The 21,636-nt window shown below is 35.4% G+C and overlaps 1 protein-coding gene across 1 annotated transcript in view; it reads right to left on the reverse strand.

Moving 5' to 3' along the window:
• The window catches only part of LOC111062316 (nipped-B-like protein), a 34,024-nt gene continuing 12,388 nt past the window's right edge, over positions 1-21,636 (reverse strand). Inside the window, exons 5-20 of the mRNA XM_039443108.1 lie at positions 19,350-19,718; positions 16,994-17,127; positions 16,215-16,716; positions 14,583-14,770; positions 12,963-13,856; positions 11,958-12,143; positions 10,186-11,083; positions 9,245-9,414; positions 8,121-8,375; positions 6,861-7,095; positions 5,794-5,844; positions 5,436-5,560; positions 4,284-4,478; positions 3,600-3,666; positions 2,698-2,888; positions 1-366 (exon numbers count right to left, since the gene is read on the reverse strand). Coding sequence (XP_039299042.1) covers positions 16-366; positions 2,698-2,888; positions 3,600-3,666; positions 4,284-4,478; positions 5,436-5,560; positions 5,794-5,844; positions 6,861-7,095; positions 8,121-8,375; positions 9,245-9,414; positions 10,186-11,083; positions 11,958-12,143; positions 12,963-13,856; positions 14,583-14,770; positions 16,215-16,716; positions 16,994-17,127; positions 19,350-19,718 — 4,811 coding nt within the window. The 3' untranslated portion in view covers positions 1-15. The remainder of the gene's footprint in view (positions 367-2,697; positions 2,889-3,599; positions 3,667-4,283; positions 4,479-5,435; positions 5,561-5,793; positions 5,845-6,860; positions 7,096-8,120; positions 8,376-9,244; positions 9,415-10,185; positions 11,084-11,957; positions 12,144-12,962; positions 13,857-14,582; positions 14,771-16,214; positions 16,717-16,993; positions 17,128-19,349; positions 19,719-21,636) is intronic.

Genomic DNA, 21,636 nt, shown 5'->3' on the forward strand with positions numbered 1-21,636 from the left:
TACAAAATATAAACTTCAACTTTTCAAACTTAAAATAATGAATTGAAAGAAGCTTACCGCCTGCTCATCGAACTGCTGCAGAATAGAAATGATGAGGGCACGCTTCTGCTGTTTGGTACGGAGAATCGAATACAAAAATCCATTCAACGCTCCAGGCACTTCACCTTCTTTTGTCCGGAAGCCGCGGACCACCTTCTGACCCATCTGAAGGATCTTCTGCAGCTGGAAGGACAGTTTGATTCCCGCCTGCGCCTTCATGTGAATGAAGCCCGGATATTTCTTCTCGATCTCCTGCAGCTGCTTATCGGCACTATTGCTCACCATCTTATCGTTGTCAGTGCTCATGCAAACAAGGTACGGCACAATCTGCGAAACCAAACACAAAATTACCACTAGTATCAAACAATCTATTCCATACAAAGGTTTTATTCTATTATTGTAACAAGGAATGAGTTACATGTAAGTTTAGATGCTCGCTTCGCTCGTGTCAGTGCAAAGGGTTTCGTAGGCAGAATACAATCGTTACTTTAAGGATTGGATCTTGGACTGTGTCATCACCTATACATTTGGAAGAAAAATAACACAAAGACTACCTTATTAATTCATCAACAAATGTTATTACATCAGTGTCATTTGTAAAAGTATTGTAAATAAATGAATAAAAATAAAAAAACACTATTTCAACTACCATGAAAGCGGTGCTGGTATAGAATGACATTTAGTTAATTTTTATAGGTTAGAACAAAATGCTCTAACCGTAATTATAAGGTAGAAGGGTTTAACAACTGTAAGTGATAAGTTTTTCCAAGTGCTTATTTATTTTGTCTGATGAAACTACAGTGTAAGGAAATGACAAAACATATACTGTTGTATTTACTTCATTCATCATATTTGACCCAATAAAAGTAAGATTTTTTTAAAACAAATAAACCTAGTAGTATTTATTGGAGAACTATATTAATATACTTTGGCCCGGTTGCACAGACGTCAGTTGAAGTTGTAGTCGTGATTAATTTCAAGAGAACCAATCAGAGAAGCTTTCATTTAAAAAAACCGTTACTGATTGGTTCTCGTGAAGTTAATCACGATTAAAATTTAAACGGCTCTTGTGAAACCGGCACTTTGTGGAATAATACAATCGTTATTTATCAATACTCACAGAAAAAGCACATAGTAAGGGTGAAAACAAAGTGGAGCGGCGATTATTGTCAATCAAGTATTAATCAGACCATACTTTGTTATAATTAATTCATTTTTACTTTCCTTGCCCTATTACCATAGGTAAGGAAAGTATTGCTATCCAAAAAAATTAAGGTACCCTAATTTCAAGTTTTCTATACGTTTCAAGGTCCCCTGAGTCCAAAAACATGATTTTTGGGTGTTGGTCTGTGTGTGTGTATGTCTGTGAACACGATAACTCCATTCCTAATTAACCGATTGACTTGAAATTTTAAACTTAAGGTCCTTATACCATGAGGATCCGACAATAAGAAATTCAATAAAATTCAATTCAATATGGCGGATAATTACTAAAAAACCATGTTTTTCACGGTTTTCTCGAAAACGGCTCTAACGATTTTCTTCAAATTCATACCATGGATAAGCTATTCATAAGCCCTATCAACTGACATGAGTCTCATTTCTGAGAAAATTTCAGGAGCTCCGTAATATTATTGAGAAAAATGGTGGATAATCACTAAAAAAACCATGTTTTTCACGGTTTTCTCGAAAACTGCTTCAACGATTTTCTTCAAATTTATACCATGGATAGCTATTCATAAGCCCTATCAACTGACATGAGTCTCTTTTCTGGGAAACTAATGGGGGGTCTACCCCATCCTTGAGAAATGGACTTTGTAGCCTCCTTCTCGTGCATGAGGTAGGTAGGTAGAGCAGTTCATAAAAAGAGCACATAGTCGAGATATTTCATCTGTAGAACAGCTGTTTTGACGACTTTTAAAAAATATTGAATTTCACAATTTACACAAAGGAAAAAATACTCTGAAAACAATTATACACATATACAGAAGTCTGATCGTAGTTTCAAATATGTTGCCGCCAATCGACATTATGTTATTCCCCTAAATCATTCTCGTTTAAGAATGAGGCTTATAGTTCAATGAGCAAGGAAAGTTGTGTGAGTGTACCACACCAGATTTTTTAATATATTACTACTTTAACCCTATCACTCAATTGTAGTTCCCTTAATCTCAGTATTCTAAGAATTCAATAATGTAGTTCTTAGTTTCGTATTTGGACATTATTTTTAAGTTATAAATTGTATTATATTCCGCTTCATTTGCTCAAACTCAGCCGATTTATGTAGTTACATTGAAATGAACTATCATTGTAATTGTAATTGCATCCAATCTTTATTCCGATCAGTATTGAGAAAGACTAAATTGGGAATGAATATACGAACTAGCTCGCTGGCTGAAGCTTCAAGTTGATGATTGAAAAGAAATCGGGGATCGAAGCTTCAATAAACCCTCATCGTATTTTGACCAATTTAAATAAATGCATTATTTTCAACGCTCTCAACTACCTTCGCCGCCCTACTATGTTTTGACGCTTATAGAGAGTTGACAGACTCTATTTTGGTCAACTACTATGTCACAGAATCGCTGAGTAGCTACAAAACACCTACACAATATAGGAACGCTAATCTCTGTTTTAGCTGACATTGGTTGTACTAACCATTATGGGATGAACTAAGCCCTGGTTCAAGATGAGTTGAATGACTTGCAGAGCGGCTCGACGAACGCTGACATCCGGATGCAGGAACGAAACCAAAATCTCTTTCAAATACAGCTGAATGATTGTGCTAGCCATGCCTGACGACACATCTCCCATCTCTTTCAGGTTCTCCTTTTTCGACAATTTTGCCCCTGCAACCCAAATTTCCATTCACATCAATATAATAGAAGTTCCAGAATTTGCAGAAATAGTCAACAAGAGTTGCAGATTGCAGTCCAATCTGCCACTAAACAAAGTTATATAATTTCGATTAAATAAAAAGAATTGAAAGATGTGGAGTTACCACAATATCATTTTCACAAACAGTTAAATAATTTTAAAGCAGTCATGGAAACGTGAAAATAGACGAATCCAAGCTTGTAAGATCAACTTTAAATAATTAATGTAGAGAAGGAGATTTATTGAAAGGAATTAAAAAAACTAATAAATTTGTAGAAGAAATGACGAAACTATTACTGTATCTTCATTAGTAATACTGTTAAACTAGTAATTGAACAGTAATGCTACTACAGGTGTGTCATTTTCATAGAGTTGTGCCCAAACAGTTGTTACCACCTTAATAATTAAATTGAAATTTGAGTTGAATTTCGAATTTTATAATTCATAATGTGGTAAGAATGAAACTCTATTACTGTATCAAGGAACCCATCTAACAAATGTCTTTAAAAATAATTTGCCTGTGTTAGGAAATAAAATAAGGCATAAGTGAAAGAATTATGACACCTAATGAATTGGTGTATCTCAAAAAATATTAAACTTTTTTTATTTATTGAGATAAAGGGAACGAAGAAACTAGAGGAATAAAACAATTTTAACTGTGATGCAACTGATGAGAAACTTACACTCTTGATCTTGCTTTATCATCCGTCTTTCTTCTTCCTGCAGGTAAATTTCTATGTTTTTGAGAACCTGTAAAATGGAAATACAACGTAAGATTTTTCTGAAAAGGCTCAGATTCTACAAAATATTTTTATCTGATATTTATAGTATGGAACAATGCGTTCACTGTCTTATATAATTTATTAATTTCTTTTAATCTATGAACGAATATGAATTCATATGAATTATCTTAAACAAAAAATCTTACAAAGGAAAGATAAAAAATCTTACAAAGGTAGATACTATCTTACAAAGGAAAACTTATTGCAATGTGAAGTTTCCAAGTAGGAATTCAATCAAACTTCTACAGTGAACCTTGATCAGTAAGCATGAAATAGTAGGTTAATGATGCATAGCTATTTGAGTGTAAACGTCGGTCCTGAAGCTCAAACTTATGAAGCTCGTCCAACTTATATGATCAAACAAATTGGCCGGGTTACAATTCGTTGGTGGTTTCACAATCATTTTCGAATGAGGGATTGCTAAAACTTGTCTCTTTTAGTAAAAAATGATGCATTCTTTTAATCTCACATGAAGTTAATTTATCAATCCTTTAGGTTTGCAAACGGTCTATTCCAATCTGAACAATAACAATTCTCAAAACTCATTCAGTCTTTGGAAGAATCAATCTAATGAAATGGTTCTACCTGGACTTTCATACTGAGCGAGGCATCATCTTCCTTGAGCAGTTGGTGGTATAATGTCTTCAGAACTGGTCCCAGCATAAGATCGTAATGGCGGATGCAGACGTTCCCAATAGCCTTCATTGTGAAGAGCTGAATATCTTCGTCTTGATTCAATAGAAAATAGAACAGCTCGAAAATATCAATAGTGATGGTTTTCTGAAAAAAATAAGATTGATGTGAAATTGTTTATAAGAAATATATTAATGAACAATGACTATTATTCTAACCGTCTATTAGTTTATTGAAAATTATCGATCATAAAATCTTCTTCTTCCTTTCACGGTTAAGGCATCATTGCCTGTTCCGAACCTCATAGTCACTATAATTGGACCATCTTTTTCTTGGACGTCCTTCATCTCGTTTCCACAATAAGGTACAATAAGGACTGCTTAGGAATCCGGTCTACACTCATTTCACATGTTGGAACCAATCATTCCTACTCCAATTTATTTTATCTTTTATTGCAAAAATATTCAGCTGAGCTCTGATGTCAGTGTTTCTGAAACGGTCTTCTCTAATGCACCCATATGTTCTACGCAGAAACCTCATATCAGATGCTTGCAATCTGCTTTCATCACGCTTGGATAGTACCCAAGTTTCACTCCCATAAAGAAGTGAAGGAGCCGCAATTGTTCTATAGAACTTTATTCTTGCAGCGCGAACTTGCAGAACTTAATGATATAGAGATGATCTGCAGCGCGTTCTCTCTAAATTAGACAATGTGTGTAAAGAGTACAATTTGAAAATCTCCTCTTCAAAAACACGAGTAATTGTTCTATAAAATAACATTCTGGAGCAGGTATCCCATTTCAGCTATCTTGGCTGTGATATCTCTTATCAACATGATAAAGATGCTTGCACCAAGATGCATCGCTTCCAACATATCTGTGGAACCATACATAGAACTCTTAAGAATAGTGCCAGCAAAGAAACAAGATCATAAAATTAGAGTGAAATATAATTATCTGGCGGAAAAATATTCTGGCGGAATATACAGTAGGTAATCTATTTTTCAGTTGAAAATAATTTTCTCACAAGTGTAAATCTGTTGCTACAATTTCATCCAACTTGAAAGTGATACAGTTAGATTAATAGAAATGTATTTGAACTAACCGGTAGTTGGTCTCCTCGAACCTCATCATCGGTGAAATCAAAGTACCTTAGCAGAACACCTACTACGAAAATTGCCCTTCTGCACATGGGTTTCTGTTTAGCCATCAGGACTTCATCTGGCACAGCTGCAATTCAACAAGTCAATATTTTATAATACATTCCACAAGCAACCAATGTTTCAAAAATTAAACAGGTCAATAACATTATACTCTCATGACTTGTATATTAGTAATGAAACGGTTCATTTGTATACAAAGGTTTAACGCTTCGTGAATACCATAACTGATTCAATATGTGTAACAAATGTTAATAAACTTCAGGAAAACATTTTACTCATGACAAATTATAGTTCACTTACTATTGTTTCGAGCTGCAGTCTCCAGGTAAGTTCTTACTTGGCACATACGTTCTGAAAATTGAAAATGTAAATGTAAATTATATCTTTCAAAAATGTTTATATAAATGGAGTTTCATCAGTATTGGGAAAGTGAATGTAGAGTTCATCATTTTGATAAACGGATTCAACATTGAGTTACTACTGTATTGAGATTGGTTAGTATCAATTTTTCACCAAGAGATCGCTGCATAATTATTCATTAAACAATTGAACTTTAACAGTTCATTAAAATGGAATTTGAGTTAGTGGAAATCGTTTCATCACTAAATTTGGTTCTTAAAAGTTTTTGTCAACTTATATCATCAGTATATTGTGCAAGTCATCATTATAAAGATATTTCAAAGTATTGAATCGTAATCAAATTGAATTTATTAGATGCGTTAGGTACACAGTTCAACCTAACATTTATTAGATGCGTTAGGCATACAGTTGGTTTTAACATCACAACAGATATTACTTTTAAAATTAACATACTCATGTCACTGAATGAATTAATTACATCAAATTACTTAGCTAGTCTATTACAAAAACTTGTTTCCTTATAAAGACCAAAACATATTCTATTTGAAACAAATCTACGGCCTGTGAATATCTAACGATTCTAGCTAGCTTTCTATGTAAACACGGGACGCTTCTTATAACATGTACTTTTAATTATTTTATTTATCAAATGAATTTATTTCTGTAATAATACATAAGGTAAATTATGTAAACAAACAATTATTTTTTGTCATAATTTTTGTATTGATGTGCGAAATAAATGAATTTTTAATTTGAATCAAATTATTACATAATGGATCGATTATTAAATCATGTAGTAGAATCACTGAGAAGAAATAAGACTATAAAAGTAACTAGTCTTTTATTGAAGCATTAATACTCTAATAACATATATCAGCTGTCATCGTAGCACAATATTCAACAATATAGATTCTCTTCAAACTGAATAAACAGTAATAAATCACGAACATAAAGTAATGACACCATAGAAAGTAATTTTCAAATCGAATTAAATCAAAATTACTCACCATAATACTTCTTCAGGCAGTCTCTGATCAACTTGAAGTTCCTTGTCACATTATTGACAACCGATCCAAGGCAAGACGCACAACTTTGTATCACAGTCTGGTCATGAACCATGATCAATTTGACCGAGTCTTCCTCTAAGCGAGCAAGAAACGTATCACTGGGATGTTCTATTAAAGGCACAACGAGTTCCAAAATTTTCGCAACGTAGCTGATGATTTGGTAATCACCTTGCGTCTGGAAAGATAAAACAATTTATTGTGATTTACTTAACGAGCATAGGCAACTACATTTACTACTCTGTTGCCCCAGAGATCATAAATAAATACTAAATTCATCCACAGGCCGGGTGATTCTCGAGTGTGTATCATCATTGTGCGCTGTTGCCACTGTAGTCCACCCTTTCTCTCATACTCACTTTTTGAAAAAATAAGACCTTGCTTGATACTGTCAATACCACCATATTTGTTAAAAATTAATTTAAATTACAGAACCAGGTTTCATGGCAACACTTGCCACATCTTCAACTGAACTGAATTCTTTAAATTATGGAGAATTACCACAACATATCTTACCATACAATCAAATTATTACACTGACTTTTTCTTTGAACTAGCTATCCCTGAATACGAAGGAGGGTGGAATAGGGATGGAGTAGAGTGGTGGTGTCGACCTTCTGTCCCGACCACAACTTCAACAGTAATATACGGAAAACTTTGAAATTTTGAGACAGCTAGTAATGAAACTTTTGAAAGAAACTAAGCTCCTATGCTTTGATGTAACAAACTTTGTGCATCAACGAACGTTTTAGTTTTGAGAGTTAATTTTGGTTTTAAACTTCGTATGGATCAGTGAATTAAAATTTCGATTCTATTAGCATTATTCGACAATTTCAGACTGAAAGTACAGCAATATTATTATTAAACAGTATTGAAACTACAGTATTTTATTATTTATTATAAATTATAGCGACAACAGAATAAGGACCAAGCCACATGAGGCGTTTTTCAGACGAGTCAGCAGGGCAAGAAGCTCTCTGATTGGCTGATTAGGCTGGCGTTCGGCCTCATGTGGCTTGGCCCATATAGTGAAGTCTACCACACTAGATGATAAACTTAGAAAATGCACAATAAGTACTACAACACAATTATGTTGTAAATTATTTCTACATATTGTTCGGACATAGCAATTGGAAAAAAATTCGTTTGGACTGAGTGTCTGGAGAGAATAGATAATAAATTGACCATGAAAATGAAATTAACCTTGCACTTGAGGCTGAGATAAGGCTGTAAGGTGATGGCATGATCAACTAGGAGCTGCGGTCTTATTTTGGAGAACAGAAACAGCGTGACCATGCAGGCAATCAGCCGCTGAGAAGAGCCACCTCCTCTACCATCCAACCTGATTACATTATCGATCAGACAATCGACTATTTGTTTGCAAGCCAGTAGAAGTGTAGGAGGAGGCTCTTGCTTCACCAGCCTCGAGTCTTCTTTGTCCTCCTTCGGTTTGAAAAGCTGTCACAAAAACAAAATATTATTAAACGAGGTGGAAGGAAGACAATTTATATGTAAGAAATTGTAGCGAGAAAATTAAAAATTCCAATAAGTGCAACATACTTTCATCTTTACGGCCAGTTGGACAAAAATCCAATCGAATTCGACCGCATGTCATCTAATGGAACCAATGCAATAATAACCAATGATATCCTAAATACATTCAAGTCATTTTACGGTGGTTTAATTCAATTGAATTTTCATAAATTTAACCCTTGACACACATTTTTCACTTAAACACCGACATGCAGTCATTTATTTGAAGCAATAAATGGTATAGTTTATTTAGACTGTAGCGCATGCGAGTTTCAAAAACTCATTCTCAACAGTCGGTGTGACAAAATTGTGTCAAAATCCATCGCAGTCCGGAATGGATCAATATACTCCATCAGGTGATGGAACCATCACCTTATACCTACTTAAATTATGTGATGGGGGTTCTTGAAACTCTCTAGTAATCGTGAAATTATAAGTTTTTCTAACAAAAATCCCAGATGAAGATTAAGGATGGAATAAATGAGCTATTAGCTCGAGAATACGGAAAGAAGCGCGATTTGTTGAAGTTGTGATAAACTTTTCAATATAACTCTGTTCATGACGTCGAACTGTTAACCAATCAAGTTAAAAAAAAATTAATTTATATCATCGAAGTTCAACATGAACTCAAACTTGTTGTATATAAATAACTTGGAGAATTATTTCTCAAGCACTCAACTAAACTTAAACTTTCAAAGTATGAATTGTAAACCTCAAAGCGAACATTCAATATAGGAATTTGAATATTTAATTATACCATCTAAAGGATTTAAAACAATTTTAATAGAACTTACACTGAGCAGAAGTTGTTCGAACCACTCAAGTCCCATATCTTTGGAAGCAGCAACTACATCAGTGATATTCATGACCTTACGAATCAAGGCTTGAGTATCGGTGGTTGGTCGTTCACTCACTGGCGTAAACCACATGTTCTGGAATACTTCCATGACAAGCTTACGAATACCTGAAAAATTGAAACAAGTGTTTTGATTATTCAATCCATTAATATTGTATAATTGCCGTAAAAGACTTAAAACATCTTAAACCGACAATGTAGCTTCTCAGCTGATTCAATTATCAACAATTGAAGTTTCAAATTATTACAAATTGATTACAGATTTTTGCACAACTGATTACAAAACAAAAACTTATCATTGTTCATTCTACAAAAAAAAAAATAATTTCAAATGCAAACAGATTGGCAATCACATATCAGAAAAATTTAATCAGAAGTTAGGGATTAAACAGTATGTTATCAAAATTAAATTTTACAAATTTATAGCATACAGTAATCATAACAGCGATAGCGATCGACTTCATATCCTTAAACGCTGTGAGTTGGCATTTATGAGTAGATTTCAACTATTCCCGTACTATTTATTGTTTTGCTTTATTGATTCTGCATATGTGGCTTTCATTTACGAATTCCAAGATAAAACTACATGAATAGGTGATTAAAAATTGTATTTATAACCGATGTTCAACTCTTCAATATTTAATAAATTTTCAATATTTTAGTTCAGCACGTAGTTGCCTAGTAACCAATAACAATCGTTGACTGTACAGTTAGAATCTTCTGATTGATTCACAAAAGTATGTTGGACTAAGAATGTTTTAAAAATAGTTAATATACTTTAGACTCTCAGATATTACATTCATGTTTTAGATGATTGTTGAAAGTATTCTGAAGAGTTTATTCTCATCGAGAAATTTAGATGAATAGTGGCTGACTCACCATCTTCGTCGTTGACTCTTCTGATCATCTTGACGCATATCTCCGGTATTTTGGGATACTCCGGACAGCCAATGCAGATATCCTTCATAATTTTGATCACTCGTTTCCTAACACTGACACCGGTATCCAGAATCCTGTCGGAAAGCATTTTGTAGTAAGTGTTAATGAGATCCGGTCGACAATGAACGTATTTTCCGACCAGATCGACGGCCGCCTCTCTGACTGACGTCGAGTGGTCCAGGAAAGAAGTATTCACGCCGATTGTCATATCCTTGGAGGTAAGAACATCGGAGTCCACTTCCACAATCATTGTTAGGCATTTCATGGCTTTTGTTCGGATCAAAACTGATTGTTCCGTTAGAACTTTAAGGATGTGTTTGAGGTAAGTATCGAAGCTCTGAGAGAAAGGTCGTTTGGACGCCAGATAGCGGGCCACCAGTTCAGCGCTGTTGTAGTCGATGTAGGTTTGTAGGACCTGGGGTCTCACGCCATCATTCGTCACTCGATCTTGAAACGGACGTATTTTGCTGAGCAGGAACTTCTTCTTAGCTTCAATCACTCGGTAAGCATCCATGGGATCTTCAGTGTTGCCATTGGCGGCTTTCTTGGCACTTCCATCTTCCTCCTCTTCTTCTGACGTTGTGGCATCCTCGTCACTAGAATCTTTCTTTTTCCGCTTACTATTCTTCCTTGACTTGTGATTGACTTTGTTTTGCTTTGGTGTGTTAGGCGTCTGTTGGTTTTTTGTGGTGTTGTCTTGATACCATTGGGCAAGATAGAAGTGTCTGGCATGTATGCAGGCCGGCTCGTCTTGACCCTTCACCGCCAGATAGTCGAGCAACACCCTCTGTAGAAACTGAATGCGCTCATCGTCAGACTCCACCGCTGTTACTTCTCCCTGCAATCAAAATATAACCATCAATTCCAATTTTTAATCTATTATCAGCACTATGCAGTACAGCAACACCAATATAAATTCTAGAAATAAATTGAACATTTATAATTATTTACACCGTTGACAAGGCGAGGAACATATGGAATGTGCCATGCAGTAATTCATTATTTTTGAATGGGAAATGAGAACTAGAGACTCTAGAAAGACATACGAAATTATGTTCTCACTGCTGTACGTTTAATATTAACATTTTATAGCAGGAATCACATTGATTCACATTAATACTGTCATAGAAACTATAATTTCAACTTTATGGTTGAAAGAAGTTGTCATCAAATGTAACTCTATTCATTCAGTTTAAAATCAAACAAGAAGAGAGAAGTTGAAATGGGATGCAAAAAAGTTCAATGAATTAAAGAAATCAAACCACTGAGTACTTCCATAGTGCTGCCTTGGACAGCTATAAAAACTTGCAAGCATCTCATATAGTAGAAAGTGAATACTGTCATAAAAATTTAATTCTTTAAATAATGAAAAGAACAGAGCTACCAATAATTTTAGCTGAATTTGAATGTTTTAAAAATTTGGTGCTGTCATTTTTTTCAAAATTCTAAATTTTCCTGAAGTGGATTAGTAATTTTGGTGTTTTGTTTCGTGTTTCTGGCTTTCTAAAATCAAAATAAAATTTATGTGGAAATTGAAAATAACTATCATCACAGTTTTCCGTAATGGGAGATTGTGGTTATGTCGGCGAAGTGGAACTTCCTACGGGACTCCCCGCGATCCAAGCAATACGCTAATTATAATAATAATAATAATAATAATAATAATCCGTTGATGATTGGAAAAGAAAAATAAAAAAGTACAAGATGCATACCCTGACATTTCCATCATCATCCTTATTTTCCTCGGTTTTTATTTCTTCTATGATCTGATCGATCGTGGACAGTCTCAAATTTGATTGAACAGCATCTTTCCTGAGTCGAGCAGCTACAACTCCCAAATAATCCAGAGAAGCAACTCTCAGCGACATTTCCAAGCCTTTGTTCACAAAGTTGGCCACCTACGACAGACACAACCTCTCAACAACCTAATAATCAATTGTTAAATGTTTACTATTTTAAATAGAATTTCAGTATTATTGAAAAATCAAATTCGTGATGCCAGAAAATACTATGAAAACCTAATTAAGAAAGCATTACATTAAGTACGATTAATTTGTCCACTCAATTGAGTGCACCCAATACATCATCAAACTTAACTCGTGTTTTGAGCACGAATAGAATTTGATCAAAATCTATCTTTTAATATTTAAAACATAAACAAGAAATAAATCTCAAGTCACATTTTAAAATGTGATTTCAAATGTTTATTCTTCAACACTTAATAAAATATTTCTAGCAATCATCAACAACAACCGATCAGAACGATTCAAGCCCCAATAGTTTAAACTAATAGAAGTAATTGATGAATATAAGTAGTTGATGAAATATTATTTGTTAAAATAGTAGTTGAGTAATAGTTTATGAGGTACTGTGCGTTCTATTTTTTTTTTTTTGCTGGATGATAACCTGAGCACTTAATGAGATGACATGATCAAAATTTAATGTGCTTGGCGGGATTCAATCCCCACAACTGTTTCGGCTCCAATATATTATTTCTAATTAACTCAAATAAAAGGTTGATAGCGCCTTCTGACTACTAAAAGTAAGTAATATATACTTAATTTATTTTATCGTGAACAATATTATTACTTTACTTGAAGAAAGGCCCAACAGGCTAATACACAAAACTTGTCTGTTTCTAGTTTATACTATAATCCATTTCAAAAGAACTAATATATATATAAATTTGTTTTTGTAATGAATTGTTGTATACTAACAAGTAGTGCGCCAAGAACACTGAGCATGAGTTCAGCTGCGGGCCATTCGGGCTTGTTCACAGTGGTCAACAGATCTTGAACAAAGTTCTCGAATAGCGGACGGTAGTCGATTTCTTCCGACTTGCTGCTGCATTTGGCCAAAAAGACGTACAAAAAGTTTTTGGCTGTGTGCCGCGCTGCAGAAAACATGCTGACGATCACAACATCGGGATCAACGCTGTTCTGTCCTTGCTTCGAATCTAGATTGTGCGGCAGGATTACCATGCACTGGATAAGTTGAAGCACCAGGGCGGTCAGCATTTGAATGTACTCTTCCGAGCTGACCCTGTATGATCGAAGGCTTCTTTTGCTGCTAGGAAGGCGAGCCATGGATGCCAGAATGTCATCCAACAACAACTTTCTGTGCTTTTCGTACTTCATGAAAATAGTTGTGACCAGTTTGAGAGCGGACAGTTGAAGCTCGCTGACTCCTTCCACGAAGAACGGTGAGATTCCCATCGACGAGGCGTGAAGTACAGCTGTATCAGTTAACGTTTGTATATTCAAAAGTTCACTCAGTAACGCCACCAGTTCAATCAACTTGTTATACAACGTCAACACGCTCTTTTCTCGAACTTCTTTGGCGTGCGCCCTTTTCTTCTTAGCGCTCCCGATGTAGCCATCTTTGTTTTTGGGATCCACCCTGTAAACAGGGTCGAAGGCCGGATAAATGGTGTTGTGTAGCTGGAACTTGGTGAATATGACGACACGATCGATCACGTCTTCCAGGTAGACTCGCTTGTGCATATTGGGTGATGTAAGGATGTACAGGGTTGTCAGCGAGGCATCCACTGCTCGCTGAACTCGATCCATCGTCAGCTCCATAAACAGCCTCCTTTCATCCTCGTCGTCATCCTGAATCAAATCAAAATAATTTCTAACACTTTACAAACGACAATATTATAATAACAAATTACATAGAAATTTAATCACAATCAAATAGTTTTCTTCATCTTCTTTTTCTTGCAGACGAGGAGTAGGCTAATCTAATAGTTCAAATTAAAATAATATTTTTATTCAAACGATGAGATGCTAAGTAACGTTTCCAAAAGTTATATCCATCAAACAAATATTGTTGATATTTCTAACCAATAAATAAACCTCATATCTTATACATTCTAATATCTTATGTACCAATAATAATTATTGGAAGTGTTATCCAACTATTAAGAATTAAATAATTGAGCATAATGACTTTCGGAACTGTCTAACAAAGTAAATTTATTTATTGGCTGAACCTTTATGTATTTACTGAGTACATAACCAACTGAACATATTTGTCCCTGGTCAACACCACACGCTCAGACAAGATTCGAATTCTGTCTGTGCAATCCTCATCAATTCTCTTATTCACATATTTTATTCGATAAAAAACACTCAGCATTAAAATAATAGGTAGACAAACAGGCGAACCCTACACTATTATTTCTCTCCCAAATTTAGACGGGACATCCTAGTCTGCCATCTGCCATGGGCTGAAATAACATAGTTTCGAAGCTACCAATGACTGTCTTTCAAAAAATAATTTAGACTCAATTGTATGAATTCCATGTAAACAATCGAGGGATAGAAAAAACTTACCGGATCTCCGATAGGTGATACTTTGGCGCCATCTCGAACATTCTTTTCAAGAATACTAAGCAGTCGAATAAGCTTCTCAGATGGAATAGATTCCATGGCTCCGTAAGTTTTCAGTTTAGCTGCTTCTGTATATAGCTCTTCCAACAGATATTTAGGAATCAATGCTGGCGAATCATCATCTTCATCCGCTGAAAAAGAATTTCGTTTTAAAAAAGTTCTTCATAACTATGAGAGACCAACATTATAGTGTTTCAATTTTAAAAAGTTCATCATAGTATGAGAAATGTATAATTGACCCTAGTTTTCGACAGATTACAAAAAACAGTAAAAAAAATAGATGTTGTACAGATATTTTCCAGAGACTTTTATTCTGAAGAAACCCAGAAAGAGCCCGGTGCTCCAAACGCGGATTTCCAGAATAAGGGTTATTTTGGAGATTTGAATTTCAATTCAAATGGAATTGGAAAGCAAAATCATTAAAAGTCGCTTTTATATTGGCAGCCTACACTTCAGATGGTCACCAAAACTAGTGCGAGAAATCTACTACTAGATTTTGGGATAAGGAAGTCTCTACAAAAAAAATAAATTCCATAAAAATGACACACAAAAATGAGCAATCAGACTCAAATCTCACATGGCCGGGCTGCAAAATAGAATTTATCCACAAGAAACTAAGAATGTGAAGAACGAAGATGGAAATATCAAAAGTTTATCTCATCAGTTTTTTTTGCTGGGGATGATGTCCGCAAAAGCACTGGAGGTATGATGGTGAGATATGTTTTTTAGAATTTTAGTAGAGTAGATAGATAGATAGATAGATAGATAGGCTGCCTTTATTTTAACCTGGAGGGCGAAGTTAGGGCGCAGCCGGCCCTCTCTCCCACTTAACCCTCCTATACAATTCTAATGCATCTACATCACAACATAAGGAAATAATCTCTTGAATAGAATAATAAGTAATATGATAAAAAAAGTATAAATCAATAATTGAAAAAAAAAACAATTTCATTTAATTTAGTAGAATATATTTTAGACTGAAAAAAAGTTAGAAAGTAATGTTATCGAAAGTTTTTCAAGCAAGAAACAATAAAATTTCACGCAAACACACACCTTTCACACACGCAAACACACCTCCTCATCCTATGCCCCGATCGCCCTCCCTCAGCCACGCCAAGTATATAAATTGATCCTCAGTAATCTGAAGTTTCTGTATGATCTAGGAGAAATAATAAATAGAAGCTTTTCAGCATTGTAGAGCTACAACCCTACAACATTTCTAATACATCACAGTTAGCGAGTTAGGTGAAAAGTTGCAGTTGGAAGGTCAACTCTCTTAACCGAAATGGATGTTTCAGTATTATGTTTTTGAATAGAAAAATTCCTAGTTTCCTTTTTTTGTTTTGAAGTGTTGATTCACAAGTGTCAAGTAAGGGTAGCTTATCCAGTGTTAATTCAAAGGTGCAAATAAGCTACAGTGGTACCGCGGTATAAATTTGAAAAGAGTTAGTTTTGAGCAATAATATTATGTCTTATGTGATTAGTAGAGTTCTAGGACTTATCTAGATAATAATGACTCTAGTATAATAATAGATATATGTTTTCAAGTGGAAGGAAATTTGATAAGATAATTACCATTGTCCATTGACATGTCCAAGTCTTCAATATTATCGAAAATCTTTTCTATGGTTCGATTGAACCTCTGATATGTATTCGTCTCCATCAATTCTTCTATGCTGAGTTTTTCCAATACCGGAACAAGTTTTCGTTCCAGTTTCCTCAGCTTTGTCTTTGGTACGGATATTTCTTCATTAGGACAGGCACTATCTTCATTCATAGCAGGTACACGGTTATTTCGCTTTCTCTTCTTGATTCTCTCAGAAAGAGAAACATCGAACTCGTCAGGCGAATAATCTTCATCTTTATTATTCTTCTTCTTTTGGTCCTTCTCTTTCTTTCGAAGCATTTCTCTTTCGCGTTCGCGATTCTTGAAATACTTATTCTTGCTACGCGGTTCGTCCTCGTCACTCTCTGAGCCCTGGCTGGATTCCTTGACTGGTGTGTGATTTTTGATATCGTTTTTCATAGGACTAGCACTTTTCTGAGCACATGCCGTTCTCTGGTTCCTCATGAAATCCTGAAAGACAGATTAATCAACAATTAATATCATATATATTTACAATAAATAGGAACTTCAACATTTATAATGATTATTATGTCAATGTTCATAATTTATTGAGATTAAATATTTTGTTAATTAATTATATTTTTACATCGTTCAAAAAATCTGGCCAATGCATACACTTGTATTAAAAATAGATAGTCTGAATTTAGTAGAAATTCAATTATTATATTAGCGATAATAAGATAATTTTATTGAACTTTGGATTCTTATTTAGGAGTCTTGTTGTTACCTCAGCAGATAAGCGGCTGAGTCGAACTACAGGTTCTTTGATTTTTTGATCCGGTGTTGCTCCTCGTTTTTCAAAATCTTCTTTCATTTGGGAAATTGGGGCAGGTGCAGTACTCGCTTGTGCCGGCGATGAACCTATTCACATAGAATAAATACATATTAATTTCCCAAAAATCGAATACAAATTTACAAATATGGCTGAATACATAATAATTGTTAAATATTATATAAATACACATTGATCTCTACCACACGTAAAAGATCTCAACGTGGCGATACTTTGACAGCTACAAACCTGATATATCTATTTTCTATTTTCTCACGATGAAATAAATAAATATTGTATTAAATTGAAAAGACCTAATATTATGCTTCCCGGTGTTTTTCCGGATTTCCTGAAGACCTCAAAAACCGTTCCTGTCTACAAGAAGGGGGACCACCAGAGCCTTAACAGCTTTAGGCCAATTTCAGTGACTCCAGTGTTTGGAAAGGTGGTTGAAGCAGTCATCAAGCCCCAGCTTGAGAACTTCTTTGAAAGACAAAACCTTCTTTCGAGTATGCAGTTCGGTTTTCGAAGAGGGAGGTCTACTGTGGATGCAGTAAATAAAGTGGCTGAACGTATTGGACAGGTGTTTGAGAATGGAGAGTCTCTGGAGCTGAACTTGTGCGACCTGAGCAGAGCCTTTGATTGTGTTGACCATTGCATCCTGATTGAGAAACTGCGCTACTATGGTGTAGTGGACTCAGCGCTATCCATTCTGGAGTCCTATCTGGCTGGGAGGCAGCAGGTGGTGTCTCTGGGTGGAGCTTCTTCCTGTCCACTCCCTGTGAGCCACGGTGTACTTCAGGGATCAATCCTGGGACCGATCCTATTTATAATTATGATTAACGACCTCGACAGTGATGGTTCAACGCTCTTGTTTGCAGATGATGCATCATTGCTGTCATCTGGCCGTGACCTTCAGCAGGTGTTGGAGATGTCAGCTGAACATCTGCGGTCTTCAACTTCATGGTTCCTGGCAAACCGATTCCAGTTGAATGCAAACAAGACCCAGCATGTCATCTGCAGCTTGTCAAGAAACCTTCCTGGTGGTCAAGACCCTGTCAAGCTGCTGGGTTTTGTTCTAGACAATAAACTCAACTGGGCCAGCCATATTCAGCATGTGACCACAAGACTGTCCAGAATTTGTTTTCTGCTGCTGAAGCTGAGGGGTCATGTGACTGAGGCCTATTTAGTCATGGTGTATCACGCGCTCTTCCACTGTCACGTTTCCTATGGCCTACTCATGTGGGGTCATTCAGCAAAGGTTGTGGACATACTGAAGCTGCAAAAACGGGCTGCCCGAATCATCACCGCAAGCGATTATCGCGCACACTGCAAGCCCCTTTTTGTTATACTTGGTATTCTAACAGTGATCTGCCACTTCCTACTTCTCTGTCTAATATATGTCAAGAAGAACCAGCAGTACATGTTGACTCGGACTGATGTACATGAACATAACACCAGACATCGAGAGCTGATTGATATTCCCAGAGTACGCCTTCAGAGATCACAGGTGTGCTTCAGGAGTTCGGCATTGCGATACTTCAATAGGCTGCCTACAGGAGTAAAACAGTTGGATTTAAGAGCGTTCGAGAGAGTTGTATCCTTGTATCCAAGCACTTGAAAAGCAAGGCGTACTATAGTGTTAGTGAATATATGAGTGATGATTTGTCGGAAATGCTGTCTTGCTAAACATGCCTTATGTATGTTTTTGTTTTTTTGTGTATTGTATTTCATGTTTTTGACGCCATCGATCCCATATTATGGGTAAAGGATGCAGATTTAGGTATAAAGGTATTATTTCGGACGTTATCGTCTTTTTTTCTTCCAATCATTTAAATGTAATTAAACCACTTATCTCAACTTTTCAATATCAATTAAATTATAACTTTTCTCCAAGTCGTTTTTTTACTAATAAATTTCGCATTGAATTTGGATTGTATTTGTCTTATTGTTATTATTGTATAATAATAATTTCAAATATCCAATGAAAGCTATATAAATAGAACTAAATAGCAGAAAGAAATTTGATGAATGACACTATCCAAAAATACTGCTATTTAATTCTGTGGTCAATATTTGCAGTAGCAGAAGTCCTTAGTTTTATTTATATAGCTTTAATTGGATATTTGAAATAATTATTATAAAGTAATAATATTCCAGCAGTTGTTGGTTAACTGCAATATTTCTGATAAAATATTCCATCTTATTATTAAGGGAGCGTATTTGAGTTTTTACGTGTTGCTTCTATTGTTTAATTGTTAATAAATGATAAGAGATTGTACAGGTGAAAAATAAAGATAGGGATAATTACCAGGCATGAGAGGTGCTTGAGCGCGCGGAATACTGGAGGGTGGCGCTGGGAACGAGTCGCTAGAGACGGGCGGATATTTGCTGGCAAACACAGCGTTATTGGGAGTGGGAGTAGGTTGGTGCGACGGAGGTTGTTCGGGAGGAGGTGGAGGAGGAGGAAGAGGAGGAGGCGGTTGGGTGACGGTACAAGGATGAGGTTGAGGGAAGGACGGAGGAGGTTCAGGCGCAGGCGCCTGCACTGGCGGGGGTTGTGCTACGAGTCGGGGTGGCGGCGCATGCCGAGAGGTTGGGTAGCCGGTGTTGATGAAATTGGGAAGCTTGTTGGGCGTCTGACTCGAGCCGGCACTTGTGTTCCAACACGGAGCAGGTACTGCAACAACAATAATATAATTACATAATATACTGCAGCAATAATATGAACGCAAAATCACCCAAAATAAACCTAAACCAATAAAATAGATGGGAACAATCAAAAGATTTCATTTTTTTAGGGTGATGCCCACATGAGCTCTAGGCTTGAGTGAATAATAAGGCGGATGAATGGACCTACAGTTTTAGGAGGGTTCCGAACCATCGGCAAACGATTGTACAACTCATAAACCATATTCAGAGGAGTTGGCTCAAGTGGTCACACTTCCAACGGGAGTAGCAGGCGCATTATTTGACTTATCTAAGCGATACCTTATCAGCGTGACCACTGAGTCAAACCCCCCAAGTTTTATTGAATGGTACCTTTGATTATTATAAAAAATAATATGATCTTGTATCAAGTTTATTCATAAAATATATTTTTTAAATATCACAAGTAAAGTATGGAAAAAAAATCAAAGGCTAAAAGAAAAAATGTATGAAAAATGGCTTATGATTGAAACGGTCCACAGACATTCAATATAATAATAAAGACGAAAGACAAAGACCTAGCTGGCCCAAGTGTAGTGTCAGAGTTTTCATGTTGCACCTGATCATCAATTTCAAGACAGTTTAAAATGAACTGGTTGCAAGCAGCGAAGAAGAAGAGAAACCTTAAGACAACGGACATATGTGCAAATTTGGAAGAAAGCAACATCTACGTAAATGAACACTTATCTCCGCACTTCAAGCATCTTTTTGGTTTGGCCAGGGGCTTGAAAAATGAAAATAAACTTGCTTTTGTGTGGGTGCGTGAGGGAAAGATTCTTATCAGGGAGACTCCAACGTCACGTGTGAAGAGAGTCTTTTGCAGGGATGATCTAGACAAATATATTGATCAACCTTGAATTTTCAATTACAAACTTTCGATTATTTACTTTATCTAAAAGACTATAGAAGAATTTCAGTACAATTGTGACAAGAAAAGTTTTTATTATTAATTTATTTATTTGTTTTCTCGATTCTGTGATGTCCGTTCTACTGTATTTCCCAAAAACGTATATCATTAATAATTAATAGGCCATGTGCTACAGTTTACATATATGGAAAAATTAATTGATTGTAGAATTTCTTTTATTAGGGCAAAGTGGAGGCGTCGATTTATCCTCCTTTCCTTTCAAATCTATTCATCTTATATTTATAAATTATTCCTATTTTTTCTACTTTTTTTTTTTAATTTTCTTCTTTTTTCTCTCAATTTTCTTTCTTTTCTTTCTCTTTCTTTCTTCCTAATTAACCTGATAATTTAATGGTTCTTATAAATGACTTTGAAGAAGAAACGTTATTGGAATGCTATGACACTATCGAGATAAACAATATTTTTGATTATCGGCCAGACAGATCGGATTCTTCTCTCAATATATTACAAATGAATATTCGTAGTTTTGTGAAAAACTTTGATCAATTTATCTATGTTGTACAGAACTGCTTAACTGAATTTCATATTATAGTACTTACAGAAACTTGGATAACTCAAGATCATTCTTTCAAGTATAAATTAAATGGATACAAAATGATAAACAGGCCAGGGAAGCTCAATAAATGTGATGGCGTTTGTATTTTTGTAAGAGATGATTTCAAGGTTGATGTGATTGAATACGACATTCAGGAAACTAACTCTCTTATCATCAAGATAGAAATACCAAACACTAAGCAAGTTATAATCCTTATCGCATTGTACCGTTCTCCGGCATCGTCTGTTGATATATTTTTAAATAACTTGGACGAATGCTTGCAATACTTCAAAACTGATGAAAATGTTATTATCTTGGGAGATATGAATATTGACCTGAATAGTAATACAAATAAAGCAAACGAATACTTTAGCATTTTATCATCCATGGGATATAAATCCTACATAAATAAATCAACAAGAATAA

The sequence above is a fragment of the Nilaparvata lugens genome, chromosome X, assembly GCF_014356525.2.
Source record: "Nilaparvata lugens isolate BPH chromosome X, ASM1435652v1, whole genome shotgun sequence".
Taxonomy (NCBI): Eukaryota; Metazoa; Arthropoda; class Insecta; order Hemiptera; family Delphacidae; genus Nilaparvata; species Nilaparvata lugens.